At 42.7% G+C, this 20,719-nt stretch overlaps 1 protein-coding gene across 1 annotated transcript; it reads right to left on the bottom strand.

Moving 5' to 3' along the window:
• Positions 1–235: 235 nt before the first annotated feature.
• On the bottom strand, positions 236–6,223 carry LOC111155116 (neurofilament light). Its single transcript, XM_022515181.1, has 4 exons — positions 4,688–6,223; positions 3,488–3,612; positions 2,702–3,021; positions 236–2,151 (listed from the first exon to the last, which is right to left on the bottom strand). The coding sequence occupies exons 1-4, from the start codon at positions 5,732–5,734 to the stop codon at positions 2,009–2,011; spliced, it is 1,635 nt and encodes a 544-aa protein (XP_022370889.1). The 5' UTR covers positions 5,735–6,223; the 3' UTR covers positions 236–2,008.
• Positions 6,224–20,719: the final 14,496 nt, after the last annotated feature.

Below are 20,719 nucleotides of genomic sequence, written 5' to 3'. Positions count from 1 at the left end.
CTTGGTTAGGTTAAACCAGAGGGACTGAGGAGAGGAAATGGGAAGCATGATGTCATGCCTGTCCAGTCTCCAGTTTGCAGAATTGGCTGACTAGGGAGTGCTGTCATCAACTGGGAGAGGGGATACTGAAAGAGAACTGGAGTTTTGAGGGAGGCAGAAGAGATAGAGGTACTGAGCTAGGTCCCAAATTTAAGGAAATGTTTTTAAAGACTTCAAATCCATTTAGTTTAGGGTTTTTTTTTTTTTTAGTATTTTATTATGGCACACAGGATAGAATATGGTACAGTGTTGTTACTTCAAGTAATTCTGAAACCAACCATTTCCATTTGGCTAAAGTTACTTTTTCTTTTTTAACATGTAATTCGTATCTATCTTAGACTTCTCATATGTAGCATCCCATATTTAATGAACATAAATGTGAAAAGCTTGGTTTCTGAGGAGACTTATCTTTACAGAAGCCAATATACTGAGAATCTTCATAGTTCAAACTCATAGCATCATGATAAATAAATGACTTTACCTATTTGTGTGGTGACATATATTTAATGAGAAATAGGTAGTACGAAGAATCAGATAAATTTAAATGGAGACCACTTTGCTTTCAGGTTAAATTTGCCGACTTTTTTGAAAGTTGTCTAAAGAACAAAGGCTGAACGAAATTAGCTGACAGCAATTATGTAAGAACAAAAGCAGAACAGCAGATAATCAGTAATTTCATCTACATTCCACATCAAGTGCAAGTGCAAGAACTTTCATGACTTTACAGTGAACAGAGAGGATGAATGGGGTGTGTATCTGATGCAATGTCCAACCAGTTAGAGCTATCACTGAAAGCCAAATATTTCCCAATAAAGACATGCAGAACAATGCAACATACAGGTATATAATCTCCTCCCTTTACTGACTGGTAACAATTTCATTATCTGTTATCTGTAGTTTTTAAAAAAGTTTAAAGTGGGTAGCATTAAATGTCATTTACTTGAGGCAACAGAATCAAGCTACTAACACACCGACATGAGCTCAGGATTGCAGGCAACATGTTTGCAACGGCAAATCATCTTTGATATTCTTACTCCCTCCATCAGAAATTACACATGGAAGGAAGATATTCCTTCTAATTATTTCAATTGCTTGGGTTTCCACTTCTGCCCATGGTATTTGGACTATATTAAAATAATGTGGTTATAGTAACGGATGGGTGGGATTCATATTCTGGCCACATTGCATTATTAGGTTACCTATTTACCACAAAAGGTGTATTTTTCATATTACACCACTGCCTCCAAGAAAGCCATTTCCAACATTATATAGTACCTTGTATGGGACAGATATATTGCTAATAAAAGAAGAATCCCAGAGTCTCCCATTTACTCAAGTTTATTATCAGCAAAATTTTTGAGGGGAGAGATTTTATGAATGGTCATGACGTAAAGGTATCCCTCAGAATTACCAATTAGGGGGAAAAAAATCCATCGTAATTGTTAAAACTGGGGACTTAAAAAAAAAATTTGGAGGTCGATAGTCCAGTTGGCTTCTATTGGTACTTTAAGATATTTTAATTAAGTCAACAACCACAGCAAAAAATGTCATTCAGTGTAACTTTATTTACTATTTATTGCACATGATTCGAGGTCTTTAATTTATAACCACCAAAGGTTCGAAGGACTATTTGTACCATGAAGTTTAACATTAACATTAGTGAATTCGTTTATTCATTTTTTTATTGTAAACATCTGAATTATTCACATTGCCATAGATCCTGAACTCATAAGCAAGGACCATGCACAGGCTGGCGGCAAGCCAGGAAGCCACTCTGCAAGCAAACAGGTGCTCTGCGTAAGGAGGAAAGTCATAGCACGACATGGAATGTCCAACCTAAGTCATCTCTGAATTATACATATATTGACTTCTTAATTCATATAGTATCTGCAACTCAACTGGTTGGTTGGTGATGGGGTTGACCTGATTTCAGGAGAATTCTTCCTGGAAGGATTAAGGACAGAGGGGCTCAATCTTTCTTTTCAGTCGCTTGCTCCTCCCCAGCACCTTCGTCTTTTTTCTCCTCCTCCTCGGCTTCTTTGGTTTCTTCTCCTTCTTCTCCTTCACCTCCATCCTCTTCCTCCTTTGCCTCTTCAGATTCTTCCTTGGCAGCTTTGACATAAAAAGCAAACGTACAAGCTCCAAATCCAGGGCAAGTCATTCCAAACATTTCTGCTAAGGTTTGTGTGGAACTCCAACTGTCAGAAAGCTCCCCCCAACCTTCCCAGCTCCATCCCCCAACACTCATTCAACTGATGATGCTGGCCACTGAACTCAATGCCTTCTTCTCAGAAGAAAGCCAAAAAGCAAACAATTATTTAAAAAAAAACAAAAAACTATTTTTGTTCTTAAGGCCACTCAACTGCTGGGTCAAATGGATTTTTTTTTTAAGTTTAATAAGAATAAAAAGACAGCAAGAGGAAAACATTTTTGAAATGTTATCTTCAAAAAGCTACCAAGCTAAGCAGAGGGGACAGCCAATTTGAGAAACTGGGTACTTATGAAAGGCTTGTGGAGTAACTAAAGGTATCGATTAAGGTTCTAAAGTCATCTATGAAGAAAAGTTCCTTGGCATAAGCAAGGCTTCACTTCTCTTAGCCATCTAACACACACCCATGCCCTGACTGCACTTGACCTTGTAGGAATTTCCTTTTTACCATACCTTCTTCCTCTTCAGCTCCTTCCTCTTCAGCAGCCTCTTCCTTCTCCTTCTCCTCCTCCTCGGCTTCTCCTTCAGAGGGGGGTTCATCCTTGGCTTCCTCCGCCTTTGCAGCCTCGATGGTCTCCTCCACCTCAATCTGCTCCTCCTGGACGTGGCTGGTGTAATAAGACGGGAAGGAGCGGGCAGACATCAAGTAGGAGCTGGTCTGTAACCCACCATAGGCAGATCGGCCAAAGACCTGAGAGCTCTGGGAGTAGCCGCTGGTTATGCTTCCAACGCTGGTGAAACTGAGTCGGGTCTCCTCACCTTCCAAGAGTTTCCTGGGAAGGCAGGGGAGGATGGGGTTAATGAGAAACACAGGAAGTGTGTTGAACAATTTTGTCTGCTTTGAGCCCACCATTCATCCTCCTTCCCTAATGCCACCCCTAAAGGAAAAAGGAGAGCCAGAACAGGGCTGGGAATTATCAAAACTTCATGACTAGGGATATTGTGCCTGGCACCAGGAAAACAAAAACAAAAAGACAGAAAAACAAACTTAAAATAGCCCTATTTGATTTAAAATGTAATGAGAAACTAAGAATATGACTCTTCACTACACAGAGTCAGATCTTCTGCATTTGTCTAAATACCTTCTCAACATTCTAAGAAATGTTTGCCTTCTTAGAAAAAGCCAAAAAGCAAACAATTATTTCAAAGGACTATTCTTGAAGGTTTCGGACTCAATATAAATAAAAGCTGATTTTCTTCCTAAGCCTGAATGGCTCCTACTACCCACTCTGTCCTTACCTATAAGCTGCAATCTCAATGTCCAAAGCCATCTTCACGTTGAGGAGGTCTTGGTATTCTTTAAGGTATCGTGCCATTTCACTCTTTGTGGTTCTCAATTCATTTTCTAATTTGTTGATTGTGTCCTGTTGGAAGTCAGGGGGAAAAAAATCCAGCCATAACTGTAGTACAGCTGCAAAGGCCTAACCAACTTAACACCAAAGAGCACCCCTTAGATAAAATCTCCCCTAAAGCAACAGCCTTCTCTCTTTTTTAACCTCTCCTTCTTTGCATTACGAAAAAAAAAAAAATCCAGCTTTAAACAAAAAAATGTTAATAAAAATGGATAGAAGAAATTTTTTTCTTTTAATTTCTACAGTCTAATGATCATAAAATACCTGCAAAAATTTTTAAATGATTACAAAAAACTTTGTTTCATAGTCATTAGTTAACTTGATCCAAGTCACAAGCAAGAATTACTCCATTTACAAGAGTAGGAAGTAGCTAGATTAAAAAAAATAGTAATAATTGTATCTAAAATATTTTGTATGTACCTATATTACTTTTTAGATTAAAAAATAGCAATAATTGTACCAAAATATTTTCTATGTAATTGTATTTTTTTCTCCTCCCCAGAAAATGGAGAGCCTTAAAAAGAAATGTCATCTTGCAAACATCATCATCATCTACTATAATTTTGACTGCATTCCTGTCTACCTAAGGGCAAGGAGTGGTTGATAGAACTAGTCTTGAGTCTGCTGGGTCACAGGTATCCTTCAGAACCTCTCTGATGTATTAATTAAGCAGATGGTCCAATCTGTACTGCAAAAGGACTTGTTAATAAAGGACATTAGGGAGGCAGGCCAGGGGCAACGCCCAGTTCCCACCCCTTCACCCACCACACCCCACCTCACCCCACCCCACCCCACCACTGCAGGGCTGGGCAGCTTTAATGCGGAGCTAGATTCTGCTGCAACAAGCACGTCCCCTCAGACTGCAGTGGCGCCCTCACCCCCGCCCTCCCTCCAAGTGCCCCACCCCTCCCACCCCATCTCTCAGAGGAGCCAAGTTCCACTCCCTAATAGCTGCATGCGGATGCTCCATCTCTGGCCTCCACTTTCTGGGCGCGCCCTCAGCTCTCCACCCTCCCCCACTCCACCCCCACAACTTGCTCCTGCAGCTCCCTCCCCGCCCCCCACTGTGTTTTGCCGGATGCCCTACCTGCATAGCACTGATATCGGCGTTCTGCTTGTCCTCCAGCTCCTGCAGCTGCTTCTCCAGCGCTTCGTTCATGCCCCGGCATGCTTCGATCTCCAGGGTCTTGGCCTTGAGCAGGCGGCGGCTCTCGGACACCTCGTCCTTGGCGGCGCGCACCGCATCGGTGTTCTTGGCGGCGCTCTCGGTCAGCACGGTGAAGCGGCTCTTGAACCACTCTTCGGCGTTCTGCATGTTCTTGGCAGCCAGCTTCTCGTACTGAGCACGGATGTCCTTGAGCGCGGCGGAGAGGTCGGGCTTGGAGGACACGTCCATCTCCACGGAGATCTGAGCGTACTGGATCTGAGCCTGCAGCTCGGCGATCTCCTCTTCATGCACTTTCTTCAGAAAGGCGATTTCGTCCATCAGGCTGTCGATGCGTTTTTCGAGCTCGGCGCGGGCGAGAGCGGCCTCGTCGGCTCCTTTGCGCGCCTCCATCAGGCGGCCCTCGGCGTCCTCGCGGCTCAGCACCTCCTCTTCATAGCGCGCCTGCAGGTTGCGCAAAGTCTCCTCCAGCCCTTCGCGCTCGCCCTGGAGCGCCTGCTTCTCGTTGGTGGCGTCTTCCGCCGCCAGGCGCAGGTCGCGGATCTCCTGCTCGTACAGCGCCCGGAAGCGGGAGGGCTCGGAGTGCTTCTGGCGCAGCACCAGCAGCTCGGCTTCCAGCACCTTGTTCTGCTGCTCCAGCTCGTGCACGCGCTCGATGAAGCTGGCGAAGCGGTCGTTGAGGTCCTGCAGCTGCGCCTTCTCCTGGGTGCGGATCGACTTAAGGTCGTTGCTGATGGCGGCTACCTGGCTCAGGTCGAGGTTCTCGAGACTGGGCATCAAGGAGCTGGAGCTGGAGGAGTAGCTTCGGCGCACGGATAGCGAGGAGGAGACCGGAGCGGAGTAGCTGGAGTAAGCGGAGCGCGCGGTGCTGTAGCCGCTGCGCACGCTGGAGATGTGCACCCGGGGCGTCTCCACGTAGCGCCGCTTGTAGGAGGTCGAGTAGTACGGATCGTAGCTGAAGGAACTCATGGTGGCGGTCCGAGCCCCTCTGGCTCGCGGCGGAGATGGAGGCCTACAGAGAGAGAAGAACGAGGGAGAGAGGGAGAGGGGAAGGTGGATGGCTGTGTGCGGCTCGGCGCGGTCCTGCCACCCCTATTTATACGCGGGGAGCATTCTGACGCAGCCTGCGATCGATCACGGCGCGCTGGGCCAGTGGGGGCAGCGCGCTGCCGCAGCCAAGGGGAGGATTCTGCGCAAAAGGGAAGGCGGGGGCGAGAGACGAGCGGCTCCGGTGCTGCTGCGCTCGTCCTTTCCACTTGTCTCCGAGGCCCGGATTTTTCCCTGCGACCCCTTACCCCTCACTCATTTCCTTCCCCAGCCCTTCCCCCACATCATAGCTACTCCCTTGACCCCGTACCGCGCGGACGCCATGTCCCCAATAATAGGTTCTCACTCCCCACTGGCACCTTAGATTTCTGTATTCCTAGTACCTCGGAGACACTCTCCCCCCAAACTCGCCCCTTCCCCACCCGGGGCCTCTGACAGCATCCCCGTTGGGATTTAAGGTGCCAAGGCAGTGCCTCTAGGGCTTTCAAAATTAAAGTGAAAAGTTTAAGCTTGCGTGTATAAGGCCTTTATGGGAGGAAAGTTTTGTATTTCGTTGTAGCTGTTTCTGGCATTTTCTTTAAGTGTTTCTGGCACCTTTCTTCTAGTGATTTTTCTTTTTTCTTTAATGAGCTGCTTCTGCGCACTCACACACACACGAAACTGCGGCACTGCAGGGGTTGGTTTTTGCATTTCTAACCCTTAGAGCAGTTAATATAAGCCTTTCGGTGTTCCTAGATTTTACCATTTCTTTTTGGAGAATGAAGCCGCCGGTGTTTTTAGCATGTTGAGGCATGTAGGTGGGGGTGAGCGGGAGAGCCGAGAATGAGTTTGAAACTAACCCGGCGAGGGGCGGGGGCGGGAACCGCCTTACAAAGGCAGCCGCGAGCTCTGCAGCCGGGTCCTCCAGACTGATCCACGCTGCCTGTGTCGTCTTCATCCAACTAAATTCCTGCTTGGACACCACCAACTCCGACACCCTGAAAGCCCCTTTCCGTCTTCTGACATCTTGTAGCGTCCAACCTGATGATTTCCACAAGCCAGGCAGGTGGCCGATTGTCTGCGGGAAGCTGCTGCTGCCAGCCGGGAAAGCGCCCAGGGCGGTCTCCCGGGAGGAGAACTCAGATCCGAGACTTCTCTTTCTGGAGCGGACAGCGAATAGCCGCGTGATTCTTCCCCCCGGTTCACTCTAATAATTAGATTACAGATACAGTCAGACATCCATGGATTTTCTTTAGGAAACACCCGATACCCGAAACTGTGCACGCCCTGATGCACATTGATAGCACCCTGAGGTTTGCAGAACATTTCACGCACATGATGCTAGGGAGTCCTGGTTTCCTGGAGGGATTGCAGAGATTTCCACGGGATAACTAAGATTTTTCTACACAAGCACTTAGTTTCTGCTTAATTTGTTTAAGGGGAGCCTTTGACGTACAACTTAACTAATTTTTTTAATAGCAAACTAAGGGAAACCATGCTAACAGTTTTCCAACAGAAACGCCGGCGCCGCTTTCCCCGTGAGGCTGAGACGGTGAAGTGCTTGGAGCCGGTACCACACAGTTGCTCCCGCAAGTACTGCGCTCCTCGCCCGCCAGGAGTGTTGGATGAGGCTTAATCGTTGGGGTTCTTTGCAGCTCTAAAAAAAAACCCTGCGTTTCTGATACCCCATGCCCTTGGTGGTAGAGAGAAAGACTGCATTAGAGAACTTGCATGGGGCTTCTAAACAACATAGTCTCAAATAATGCAACTTTAGAAACATAAATGTTTGTAGTTTAATCTAACAAGAGGTCCATCCACATCAATCATTCTAGGATTTAAAGGCTGAGCCGTTAGGCTCTCTGCGGTTTGGCTTGGCTCTAACAGATATGTTAGGGCCCTTATTCTGATGACTTTCTATAGCCCACAGTCCTTGGCCTTCACGTTCATAGGTGATCCAACAGTGGGAAAAGCTTCTCTGGGGAGAGAGAGGGGGTGAGGGAAAGAACCTAGATACATCATAGTTTTGCCTGGTCCCAGTTACCCAGAGTGGCTGAAAAGTGGCAGAATGGATTTGTTTTACTGTGCCCCACAGAAGCCACACTGTGTCACATTCACTGTGTGTGAGGCTGCCTACAGACATCACACTCTTAGGTATTCATGAATTCATTTTCTTTCTGCCAGCGCCCTTCCCTCTGAGTTTCAGGTCACTCTCTGAGATCTTAAGTCCATCAGCGTTTTTGCCACAGCTCCTGGCTGAAGCCTTTGACTGCGGAGGACGAAAGCTGCCCCAAGAGCGAGGAGGCAGCCAATGGATGATGGATGCTACAGGGCCCCTGGAATGCCTTGTAGGGAAGAAACCTGTGGGGCACCTGCTGCCATCCTTTGGGTGGCTGATAAGGGAGGTGCACTGGAGTGGAGTGGGTCAGCCCTTGCCCCGGCTGGACCCGGTGCACAGGGAGTCAGGAGAAGGACACAACAGTGGTATTTCTGAATGTAGATCTCAAGTCTTTTTTAAAATAGCTCCTGGCATAGCCACCTCAGTCTCCACTACAGCCTGCTTTCTGGGGGTTCCTGAACCCAGCCTATGTCTGGGTTTTGGTTAGCCTACTTTCAGCCTTCCTCAGCGAGGCGCCTGCCTCTTTTTAAATATTCTGTCCAGTCATCCTCCTTTTAAAATCCTCTTCCCAGCATTTTGCTCTGAAGGCCCATGTGGTATTTGCTCTGTGTCAAAGCAAAGGTAAAATCAGCAGCTTTAGAAAATCTATTTAGAAAAAAGGATCTTGACTTTTCCTTCCCCTACCAGCACTGTTTCTGCATTAGTGTTGTTTGGAACGGTGTCGTTATTTCTTCAGAAGAAGGCTTTTGGGTCTTGATACACACTTGAGCATTTATTTTCCTTTAAGCATATTCTCCACCAACATGAAATGGGTTGAGGGCTGCCAATAAAACACACTGTTAGATGATACAAGTTATTTTAAAAGCAAATGTAGAAGTATGTGGATGAAACTCATTAATAGAATTCTATCCATAATCCCCTCAAGGACTGTTTGAGGTAATTTAGTTAAAAAGTAAAATATATTCCTGTTGCCACAGAGCTCATAAAATATAACTCTTAGAACCACTGAGAAAATGTTGCTTCTCCAGGGCCAATAGACTCAGAAAGCTCCGGGTGGGCAGGACCTGGTCACTTTTGATTGCATTTTACTAAAACTCTGGGACAGCAGGAAGTTCTGTAATGGCATTTGTTTTGAAAAGCACAATCTGAAATTTAGACTGAAATTCTTAGGAGGCAGGTCTCAGAAAAGCAACAGTCTGGGGGGCAAGTGGGGCAAATGAGCAAAATTCTCCTGCCACCAGAAGCTATTGGAATAGTCCTGGTCCAGAATAGCAGTCGGGTCCCAGCCACCTCACCATCATGTAGCCATCATGTAGCCTTTGGAAGCCAGGAGGGAAGAAGGAAATCAACACAGGCAAACATGCAGGATCCCGACCCTAGGACAACCCTTTGATATATACCAATTTAATAGTTACCAAATCCCCCTGAGATCGTGGTCGTTCTGCAGGAAACAGCTGAGGCCCAGAGAGTTTAGATAATTTGCCAACTCACACAGTTCCTTCAGACCGAAGCTCGATCTGCTTCCAGCCTGAGTAGTGCTCTCCTTGTAACACACACTGCAGCCCGCAGCATTTGCTGCTTCCATATGTCTCCGTGGAATTTGATAATTGCATGCCACAATCTGCAGTGTGTGCATGTCCTAAACCTCTTGTGTTTTCAGGACACCAATCTCAACTGACTTACACCAGGAAGACTGTTAACGAGAACGTTTCCTTGGGACAGCTAGTGATAGCAATCGACTATGATTATTGTAGATTTCTTAAACAGCCCCACGTAAAACAAACTGGAGGCTACCAGTGGACCCATAATTGGTGATGTCCCCTCTTCGGCACTACTGTAAACATCGGTTTACAAAGCACCTTTCCTGGGATTAATGAGTTATAATACCATTCCACTGATCTAAGCTCCTTTAAATGACCATGTTGTGACTTGTGCCTTTTTTCTATTTAAAATCCTTTCATTTTCTGCCCTTGTAAATAGGGTTTGTTTGATAAAGTGACTTTAAATATTGCTATAAAGAATAAGAAAAAAATGCTGGCACTTAATCTCTTATTATTGGAGTGTATCATGCTTTCTATAGATCTTAAGCTTTTTAAAGAGAAACATGAATAAAATCAACAAAATGTCTAGTTTGGGGAAGCCACAAATAGATTTCTTCTGTTTCTTGTCACCAGTTTATTTCTTTATCTGTATGCTCACCATAGGAATTACCATTCATGAATCTCCCCATCTTTTGGGCAATATATTTGAAAGAAAATTTGCCCCATTGTGACAAAATATGCCTCATTTCATAGCATCACGTTGTGAAGTAATACATCATAAAGTGTGCTATGCAGCTATATAAAATTTAGATGGCAGCAGGAAAGCAATGTCATTTGAATAGCTTAAGGATGAAAAGCAGGTTTGTATTCAAAACACGTGCAATAGTCAAAATGACAGGAACTTGCTGCTGTCCAAGCAGAAATGATGGTGATGGGATCAAACCCTAAATGCTCGCTCCACAGAACTAGCCTCGGTAATGTATTTCCTCCCCAGAGGCCTGCTCCACGGTGTCTTGCCCTTAATCACAGTCACCAGACGCAGAGGTAAGAGGATATGCTGGTGATGTTGAAGGGCTTAATTGGTAGTCATTTCAGGCAGGTCATAGCTATCTCCGTCAGAACCCCACAGTACTAACCCTGTTTGTTCAGCCATAGCTACAGGGGAATGCACGCCGCTGCTGTGGTTTGGGTACTAACCAGCCACGGAAACATCCCATGCGGCACCTGGCTCTCTCTGCTGACCTTTCTGATGATTTAATAAATCAGGTGGAGAAATGTGAGGTTTACAGTTTGCAAAGATAGAGGATGAGCATTTCCGCCTGCAGGAGACAAAGCCCCGAGGTTGGCTCTTTCTCGCAGCCCTGCTGGAGCCCATCCAGGACAGCAGTTCACTTTCTCGCCAGTATCTCGAATGCAGCAAACACTGCAGTGCGATTGCAAATGGGCAGATCCCTGGATTCCTACAGTCAAGCAGGCAGGCTGCTCGCCCCGGGACATGTAACACTGCTGTTTGGTAAGTTGAGCACATAAGAGACTGTCTGGGTTAGAAAAGTGAAACTTGGTTGTGTCTAAATGGCTTGTTGACTGATTAAATAACTCATATGTTCATTCATCCATTGAATCACCAAATGTCAGCAGAACACTTACAATGTGCACCGTTCCGTACAAGGGCCATGGGGCAGGGGATGGGGGTATAAGTAGTTACGGCGCAGTCCCTGCCTCCAAAGGGCTTGGAAAACACCAGAGCACAATAAAAAGACCAGCTACCGTTACACACAATGTGAATGGATCTCAAAAATGGTGTACCGATGCCAGGGGAGGGAACATACTGTATAACTCCGTTTATATAAAAATCAAGAGCAGGCAAAGTCATCTGTGATGGACAGAAAATCAGAACAGTGGTCATCTCAGAGGGGGCAAGTCGGGGAATGACTGGGCGTCGGCACGAGCGCACTTTCTGGGGTGAAGGAATTGTTCCAGATCTCGAAGTTTGGATTGTGCAAGTGCGTGCCTTTGTCTGCACGCAAAATGTAACAGGATTTTGTGCATTCTGTTGAGTGTAAATTTTACACCAGGAGAAAAAAACTATAAATTGCATATCCATATAACCAATCCCTTTTAAAAAAAATAGCTAAACAGACAAAACCCATGTCCGTGAAACTCAAAGTACTATGCAAAAGTTAAATAATAAAAGCCAAACTGGTAAGAGATGTCACGAGGAAGAGAACAGTACAAGCAGTAGTTGCTGTGATTTTAGACGGGGGAGAGGTCAAGTGAATGGAATGAATCAGCATGTCTGTGGCTGCTTACTGTGCTAGATGTTTTGTGCGAGTATCCTGTTTAATCCACACAGCAGCTCTGTGGAGTGGATGTTCTTAACATTGTTCTAAAGATGAGATATATTTCTATTAGTCCATTCCAACACTGCACTAAATTTGTTAGCAATCTCACATTGCTCACATTGAATTTGTATGGACTTAAAAAAAAAAAAAACTTGGAAAGCTATGGAGACTAATTTATACTGTGTCTGTTTAAAAAATATAAAAATAAAAATGTGACTTTCATTTATTTTCTTTAAATCTAATCTTTTTAAAAAATATTTTTTTTATTTATATGCCAGAGAGAGAGGGAGAGAGCACAAGCAGGGGAGCGGCAGGCAGAGGGAGAGGGAAGCAGGCTTCCCACTGAGCAGGGATCAGGATGTGGGGCTCAATCCCAGGACCCTGGGATCATGACCCAAGCCAGATGCTCATCCCACTGAGCCACTCAGGTGCCCCTAAATCTAATCTTTAATAGAAACATTTTTGGACCGTTGTTCAAATCGGCTGTCATGGTTTTAAAACCTCCTAACTTTAGGTCAAATTCAGTAAGAATGAATTTCCCAATTTTTTTTTAAATCAACACCATTAGAAATATGTTCTACATGCTACGCTTCATAGGCTTTTGGGACTGGGAAGTGATTTCAAATTTTCCACTCAAATCCACCGGCTCCGTCTTCAGCAGCTCATCACCTTCTCTCTGGTCCTCGCTTCTGCAGAGTGGATCATCTCCCTCCACACTTCAGCCACTGGACATTACTTCTCAACAGAGCACAAATTCCCGGGGAGGTTGAGGCTTTGGCACCCAAGAATGAGTTCTGGTTTTTCACTTTCCGTTTCTCACGCCATTCAGACTTCTTTTCTGTGTGACTCTCATGGCATCCTTGCAGAGCAGAGACGATAGTAGTGATATTTACATGGAAAGCAAAGGTTTCCCAGGCATTTCTGTATCATATCACTGGGTCCCTGCAGCAATCCTGTGAGGCAGACGCAGACTGGCAGGCGTTACCACCCTCACTTTCTGGATGAGGATGCTGAGAGGTCCGCAGAGGGAGAGTGATGTACCCCAAACCATACCTCCTTTAACAGTGGAACCAGTGCTATAACCCAGGGTTCCTGTCATCAAATTCAATGGGAATTTTCCCCCACAATCTCACAGCTTCCTACATACCAGGCCTATCCTTTTTCTGATCCCTTCTTGGTGCCATTCCAAAAAGATAGGGAAGGCTTGACTGCTTCTTACCTTCAGATTGGGTATCTGTGTATAACTACTCATATTAGAGCCCCATCTTATTAGCCTTGATCACGGTTAAAATGCCAATATCAACGGAAGAGGTCAGAGTGAAAGCTGATTAAAGTCCTTTGTACCTAAGATTGTACCTGAGATTGGTAATAGCTTCTGAAAGAAGAGAAGGACAGAGAGAGCAAAAGTTTGAAGGCCTTGAGCAGAGAACATAGTGTGGGATGGGGGAAAGAACAGTAAGTGCTATGACGATGAGGTGATGGTCAGAGAATGTGGTGGCAGGACTGGCAACGAAATATTTTTCGTAGACTTTAAGTTCACCATGCCTAAGGAGAGCCTCTACTCCTGTGATATGATTTGACTGGGATATAACCCATTTTAGTTAAAACAAATTAATCCTGAGATGGCCAAGATGTATTTAAATTGGGGAAGACTCCCAAAGCTTTATTTTGGGTTGTCTTCTCCCATCTGAACTTTGTCCGAGGAAATTCTGTGCATTGACAGTCCAGGCTTCTTGGCTCTTACATACTCGATGAAAGGGCTCGCCAACCAGAAAGGGCCAAATGGAACAAAGAGAGAAACAGCAAAATGGCAGAATAAGCCACCTACCAGGTAACCAAACCTGAGGAGAACTGATAGAAAATGAAATCATAATTCTATAAGAGCTGGAGGGAAAGGAAAATGTGCATTTAGTGAGTATAATTGTGTACAATAATATTAAAAATCGCTTTGTGTCAGGCACTGTGCAAATTCGTTTAGTTGGATAATTTCATTTAATCATCACAAAGTCCAGATGAGTTGGGTATGAAAACACCCTCATTTTAAACATGCAGACAACTAGGGTTTAAACTAGAGCCTAAACTCTATGCCTAGAGAACTCAGCTGTCTTGTGTCATTAACCCTAACAGAACTTTATCGAAGGAAGTATTATTTTCATTCTATAAGGAGGAGAATGGGGTTCAGACAGTTCAAGAATGTTGGTCAAGGTCACACAGCAGGGTCAAAGTCTGTCTTAATTCTCTCACTTCCTGCTATGACCGAAGTGTAAGGCTGTTCTTGAGAGGTGCTATGCAAAGAAGAGCTCTTACCCTTTTTTTTCCCCCTGTGAAGTTTAAATTTGCATAGTGATGCAAGAAAATGCTACCATAATCAGGGTCAAGGATGCTAGAATCACATACGAGTGAAGGAACCCATATACTGGTCATCTAGGCAGAACACCACAGACACAAACCAACTAAGCCAAAACTCTGCTCTATTAGCACGTTCCAAAAATAGACATCCATCACTGCAATAACTTAGAAGAACCAAACTGCACTTGAACATCTCTTTCCAGATACAGGCTTAATGCCTATTGTTAAGTAGCAATCCCTTTTATTATTATATTGCCTGGGAGAGAAAAACACACACTAAAAATGATTCTCCTCACCCTTCAGTATCACTTTATCGGACAAATTTAATAAACTGCACTACCAAATCACATTAGATAACAGATATGCTTTTGAATAGATCTGTTTCAATTTGCAAAGTGTTTTCTTTTTCTTATGCCAAAAAATTTTTTACCCATTACATCAATACGTAGTTTAAAAGTTATCCAAATTGGGGCACCTGGGTGGCTCAGTGGGTTAAAGCCTCTGCCTTCGGCTCAGGTCATGATCCCAGGGTCCTGGGATGGAGCCCCACATCAGGCTCTCTGCTCAGCAGGGAGCCTGCTTCCCCCTCTCTCTCTGCCTACTTGTGATCTCTGTCTGTCAAATAAATAAATTCTAAAAAAAAAAAAAAAAAAAAAAGTTATCCAAATTAAAATTTTCTTCCAAATCAATCCCCCAATTTAGAAAAATAACTTAAGTAAGGCACACAGGTCTGATCTAACACTTAAATGTGCAGACAGGTGGAAAGGTCAGCTCCATATAAAATCCAGAGCTGTCCAAAGGTGAAAAAAACTATTCTAGGTGCAAAGCAATAGCAGTTCAAAAGGGAATCACTCCACCTCTGAGCTAACCTTGGCTCTAGATGGTCTCTCAGTTCCTCTGCCAACCTGAGATTCTCTGATTCTAAAATACTCGAAAGGTGAAAAGCACCGGATAAGCTAGGACTGGGGAGCGTTCACATCTCACTGTGATCATGAATAAGAGTCTAAAAGCATAGCATTACTCCCCAAACTGGGACCTGCTAACAACTTAGTTCGGATATGAGCCAAAGACAAAATATGAGCAAATGCCAGTAGAATGAGATTTTCGAGGGAAGAAAGATAAGGTTACATATTGAAGTTTGGAGGAATACTTATTTGCTTTATTTGCATTAAATTCATCTTTCCAGAGTAGATGAGAGCTAATAAAGAATAGAATAGAACAGAATAGAGCTAATAATAAACAGCTGAACAACTGTCAGTATTTTTATCAGTTGAATTGGTTCCCATTCACCTAACACAATAGAATTCACTTTTTTCTCACTTCTGATCATTTCTTTTCACGGGTCGATGATAAAAGAAAGGAGAAAAAAGCAGATGCTTCTCCTACTGTTGCTTCTGAATTAAATGTTGAAACAGAGCAAGTATTAGGTCTATCTACATTCCTCTCCGAGGACCTAAATCCTCACATGAAAAACAGATCCCGTCTCTTTGTCTCTCCATCTCTGTCTCTCTCATTCTCTCTCTCTGAAGTCTTTGGTTCTTTATCTCTTCCTGAAGTTTGTGTACTGCTAGTTTCCTTTTGAAGAAAGGAACCTCAAAATTTGAACTCAATCCTCAGGGAATAGTAGAGTGTGCAGTCTGGGATTGGAGAGAGGACATGCAAAAAATCCCTAGGTATCACTATGGTAACCCTCTTAGATGATGAGTACAGCCTGCTGTTACTTCAAAAAAAAAAAAAGGGCAACCATCTAATTCAGCAAAATGCCACAAGGATCATCTTTTCCAGATAACTGAATGTTTTGTACATGATGTTCTACAGATAATTTTGAAAGTCCACATAGTTTTGGGAAACAACATAAAAGAACGGAAAATGCACTAGACTTGAGGTTGAGGTATCTAATCCTAGATCTAGCTCTATCGCTAATTGAGCACAACTGTCTTCAAATTCGGCCACATCTTCCCCTGGAGGGGTTGGAGGACTTTCCGGGGGATGCACAGGCATAGATAGTACTAAGGGAATCTATCTGTAGACCCCTGATGGCCCTGTGCAGTCTCTTGTAAGATCTATTTGCTTGCAAACATGTGCTAATTCTCTCTCCCCACCGTCACCATAAATTGAATGAGCTAAATCTTCAGCAATAAGTTTTTGACAAAAATGCATTTAAGTCACATAGGATGAAAAAAATAATTTTATTTTCAACATCATATTGATAAAAATGTGTTGAAACGAAAAGTATTCCTATTCCAACCCTTTCTAAGTATAATCAGTTAAATAAGTTGCCTCTAAGTGAAAAATAAACAGGTATAATTCATAGTTATTTGGTTAACTATTACCAAGAGGCTTGGTGAAGCCTCTTTTGGTATAGTTCCCAGAAATGAAGTGAGGAAATTACTTTAATCAACTAGAGATAAACTCATATGCAAGTTAGGTGATTGGTTTTAACAAGTCTTTGCTTTTAACAAAATTAAGGGAGAACTTAATTGATTAATTGATAGATCATCAAAATATTTTTTATAATGGATCAATATGTGCTTTTGGCTTAAAATCTGGAAAGATTTCAAATATTAATTAACATTGCTGAAACAATATAAAACAACATAAAAACTTGAATTCCTGTTTACTCATGCTCACATACTTTTGTGTATAGTTGTATACTTTTATACTTATTTAGGTAAATAAGATTTCTCAGCAATTTCATAGTTTATATACATGTATATATATGTCCACACATGCATATGTTTGTATTTTATGAAAAGAAAGAACAGAATTGCTTTATCATTTATTCTCATAATCAGTAATATTCATTCAGGCATCCATGGATTAATTAAGTGATGCATTGTTAATAAAAGTTTAGTCTTTATTTAATGATTACTTACTGAAATTTGTAAGATTGCCATGTTTTGAACAATTGTGTTACTATTAGTACTCACAATCCTAATTCAATCCAGAAAATTTTATAATATTTAGATGCTTAGGGTTACATGAAATACAATATTTCATTTACGTGCTTATACTTACCTGTGTAAGAGAAAAGAACAATAGTATTTAATACAAGATTTACAAGCATAAAATATATTATTTGGGGGGTAAAATAATGTGGAAAAGAGCAACAGAAATAAGAGTTGAAAGAGAAAAAAGAGCTACAAAATTGAAGAGTAAAGAAGAGCTTATTCATGAATTTTTTTTTAAAGATTTTATTTATTTATATGAGAAAGAGAGCATGAGCCGGGCAGAGGGATAGAGGGAGAGGGAGAACCAGACTCCCCACTGAGAGGGATCCCTATGTGAGACTCAGTCCCAGGACCCTGGGATCATGACCTGAGCTCAAGACAGATGCTTAACTGACTGAGCCACCAGGAGCCCAATTCATGCATTTTTAAAATGAATGACGATGAGTAACTTGTTAGTATTGTATTTAGATTCCATTTGATAGATTTAAAAGGGTAACTTAATTTTATTTTGAAATGCCTACACTTAAAATACATTGGAAGTTAGATGTTTTGCCATGATATGAACTTACAATGAAAAGTTGTAGATGTCAATTTAAAATTTAAAAAAAAAAAAAAGGATTATACAGATTTCCGAAATTCTTCTAGGGGCTGTGTGAATAAAAATGTTTGAAAAACACTGACTTGGGCAAAATATTTGAGTAGACATTTTCCCCAAAGAAGATAAATGAATGGCTGATAAACACATGAAAAGATGCTCAACGTCGTTGGTCATTAACAAAATGCAAATCAAAACCACCATGAGCTCTCACTAGAATGAATATAATAAAAAGGGCAGACACTAACAAGTGTTGGCAAGGATGTGGAGAAATTGGAGCCTTCAAATATTGCTGGAAGGAATGCTAAATGGTGCAGCCACCTTGGAAAACAGTTTGGCAGTTTCTCAGAAAATGCCCAACAGAACTACCATATGATCCAGCAGTTCAATCTACTTCTAGATTGTGGTGATCACTGCATAACTGCATAAATACACTCAAAACTTTTAAGTTTGACATGTGAAACTGGAGAACTTTGTTGCGTGTAAATTATATCTCAGTAAAGCGGTTTTAAAACACCGCAAATGCAATACATACATACATATAGACATACTGGTTAAAAAGAGTAAATGAATGTTCTTTCATTATATTTACTCCGTTTGCTTGGAGACAAAAGGAATTGATCAAACTCTTTGAGAGAGTGAAGGGAAGAATGAGACAATTTCCCTGTCCCTCCACACTGGTAAGATGTCCAGGAAAGCCAATTGGCCCAGCATAGAGTTCAGCCCAGGGCAGAACTGGGCAGAGCCTTCTACAGACAGTTAGTCCCAATGCTTCATGTTTTAAGGTCAAGGTTATAGATTTTATCCTCTATATCCAGGTGTCTCTTCTATGGTCAGAGCTGAAAGTAGCCACTGGAGCTCAACAGCATTCTCTTTTACATGAAGGAATTTACACCATTTTTTTCTGTTGCCCTCCACCAATAGACTGGGTTGGATTTTCCAACAGATTATCAGCACTAGAAAGGAGAACAATTTGTTTATAATGCATCCAGGAGTAGGAGACAGGAGAGAGACAAGCAATTATTTCTCAGTCTTTCTGCAAACACTACAAAGATGGCTGCTTTTGTTTACCTCTCAACTGAATACAAAGAAGTAAATTCATAAATTCCAATTTAAGTTTAGGATGTATTGAACATACATTTTCTGAATTTGTGCCTCATAAAATAAGGAGTCAGAAGATTATACACGGGAGGGCCATTATGCCAGGATCCCTTCGGATTTCGTTGCTTGACTTTGGTTATTGTTGCTTTAGAAGGAGGAGATAAGCAACAGAGAAACCAGTTACCTTTATCTTACAGTTCTATGGAGCTCTTCTTACAGTGCTACCCAGTCTCAGCTATAACTTTATTTTTAGTTTGGATTCTCCGTGACTTTTGACCATTTCCAAAAAGCAAAAGATAAAAATGGGCCACTACCGATAATTTTCAAAATACTGGGATATATCACATGTTCTAAGGACATTCCCCAAAACAAACTTGCCATCCATATCTGGAATGTCTCTTCTCCCTGACAAACTATGTACCTCCATATCTGTGAGTCATTTTTTTTTACACCTGTTTCTTGATATGCTAACTCGAGACTCTATCGTAAATGACGGTGTGTGTCTTTATCAGGCCCATCTTACCTTCTCACAACATATAACACATTTTAGTTCTTCAATTGGCTACATTTGTAAGTTTGAATACTATACGTAAACCGCTACTGGTTTATCAAATAGAGACGATGAAGAGCTCCGTCTTTTAATATGAGAATATTAATATTAAAGTCTGTGCTCTTCGCTTTGGTCTCTCCCCCTCCCCCCCAACTTTGCTATCTGTACTTCTACTTGAACATTGTTAAGGCAGGAACCTTTATACTGTGTTCTATATTAACCAAAAATAGTGTTCTTTTTTTTTTTTTTTTAAGATTCTATTTATTTATTTGACAGACAGAGATCACAAGTAGGCAGAGAGGCAGGCAGAGAGAGGAGGAAGCAAGCTCTCCTCGGAGCAGAGTGCCCGATGCGGGGCTCGATCCCAGGACCCTGAGATCATGACCTGAGCTGAAGGCAGAGGTTTTAAACCACTGAGCCACCCAGGCGCCCCCAAAAATAGTGTTTTGTGCTTTGTCTATGATGATTCCAAAAGTCAAAAACCAAGATGTGATGTTTAGATTCTTATAACTATGTAAATATTGTTCTCTGCCAAGGAAAGATATGCTATATTTCCTTTCTTGATCATCTTCTTGTTCTCTTTGGAGTTTCTCATCTCACTTCTCTGTTTTTCTTCAGTCGTGGCCTTTCTCACGCCCTCCGTTTGTCCAGTTTCCTTATCACAGTACGGGGACAAGAAGATTGTTCAGCCTCAGAGCCCCTTGCCTCCCTTGCTGCAGTCTGATGGTCCTCCGCAAACCCAGGCATCCTGGGCTTCTTTATTTTCAGTCCTGGTTTGCATCCGTTCCTGGGTCACATGTTTTCTTCTTTCTCTATTTGAAATTTTGTTTTCGGAGTGCATGATGGCTCAATTCCCACCACCACCCCCATCTGCCTTCAGCTCAGGACTGAGCCCCACATCAGGCTCCCTGCTCAGCGAGGCATCTGCTTTTCCCTCTGCCTCTGCCACCACCCCTGTTCATGCTCTCTCGCTCACTTTCTCCTTCTCTTTCCTAAGTAAATAAATAAAATCTTTAAAATAAAATAAAATAAAATTTTGTTTCTGTGAAACAAGTGAGAATCGGCAGGAGGTAAATTTCCTGAACCTCTATGTGTCTGAAAATGTGTGTTTGCCCTCTTACTGCAATGACACTTTCCCTGAGTATTTAAAGTTCATAAAACAATACATCTTCTGACTAATTTATTTATATTTTCACTGATTTATTTGTATTTGTACATCCACTTGTATTTCTAAGACTGCTTTCTTATTATCTCTTCTTTTTAAAAAAGATTTTATTTATTTGAGAGAGAGAGAGAGAGCTTGTACCCAGGAGCTTGAGCAGGGGGAGAGGCAGAGGAGAGGAGTAGAGGGGGAGAGGCAGTAGGGAAGGAGCAGGGAGGAGG

The sequence above is a fragment of the Enhydra lutris genome, unplaced genomic scaffold, assembly GCF_002288905.1.
Source record: "Enhydra lutris kenyoni isolate GAN:26980312 unplaced genomic scaffold, ASM228890v2 scaffoldscaffold3, whole genome shotgun sequence".
Lineage (NCBI taxonomy): Eukaryota > Metazoa > Chordata > Mammalia > Carnivora > Mustelidae > Enhydra > Enhydra lutris.
This window is presented reverse-complemented; position numbering and strand designations above follow the sequence as displayed.

Coding starts and splice junctions, on each gene's coding strand:
- LOC111155116 (XM_022515181.1), bottom strand. CDS start 5,734: ATGAGTTCCTTCAGCTACGATCCGTACTACTCGACCTCCTACAAGCGG. Junction 3,613..4,687: donor CCGATATCAGTGCTATGCAG/GTAGGGCATCCG, acceptor GACTTCCAACAG/GACACAATCAACAAATTAGA. Junction 3,022..3,487: donor ATTGAGATTGCAGCTTATAG/GTAAGGACAGAG, acceptor CTGCCTTCCCAG/GAAACTCTTGGAAGGTGAGG.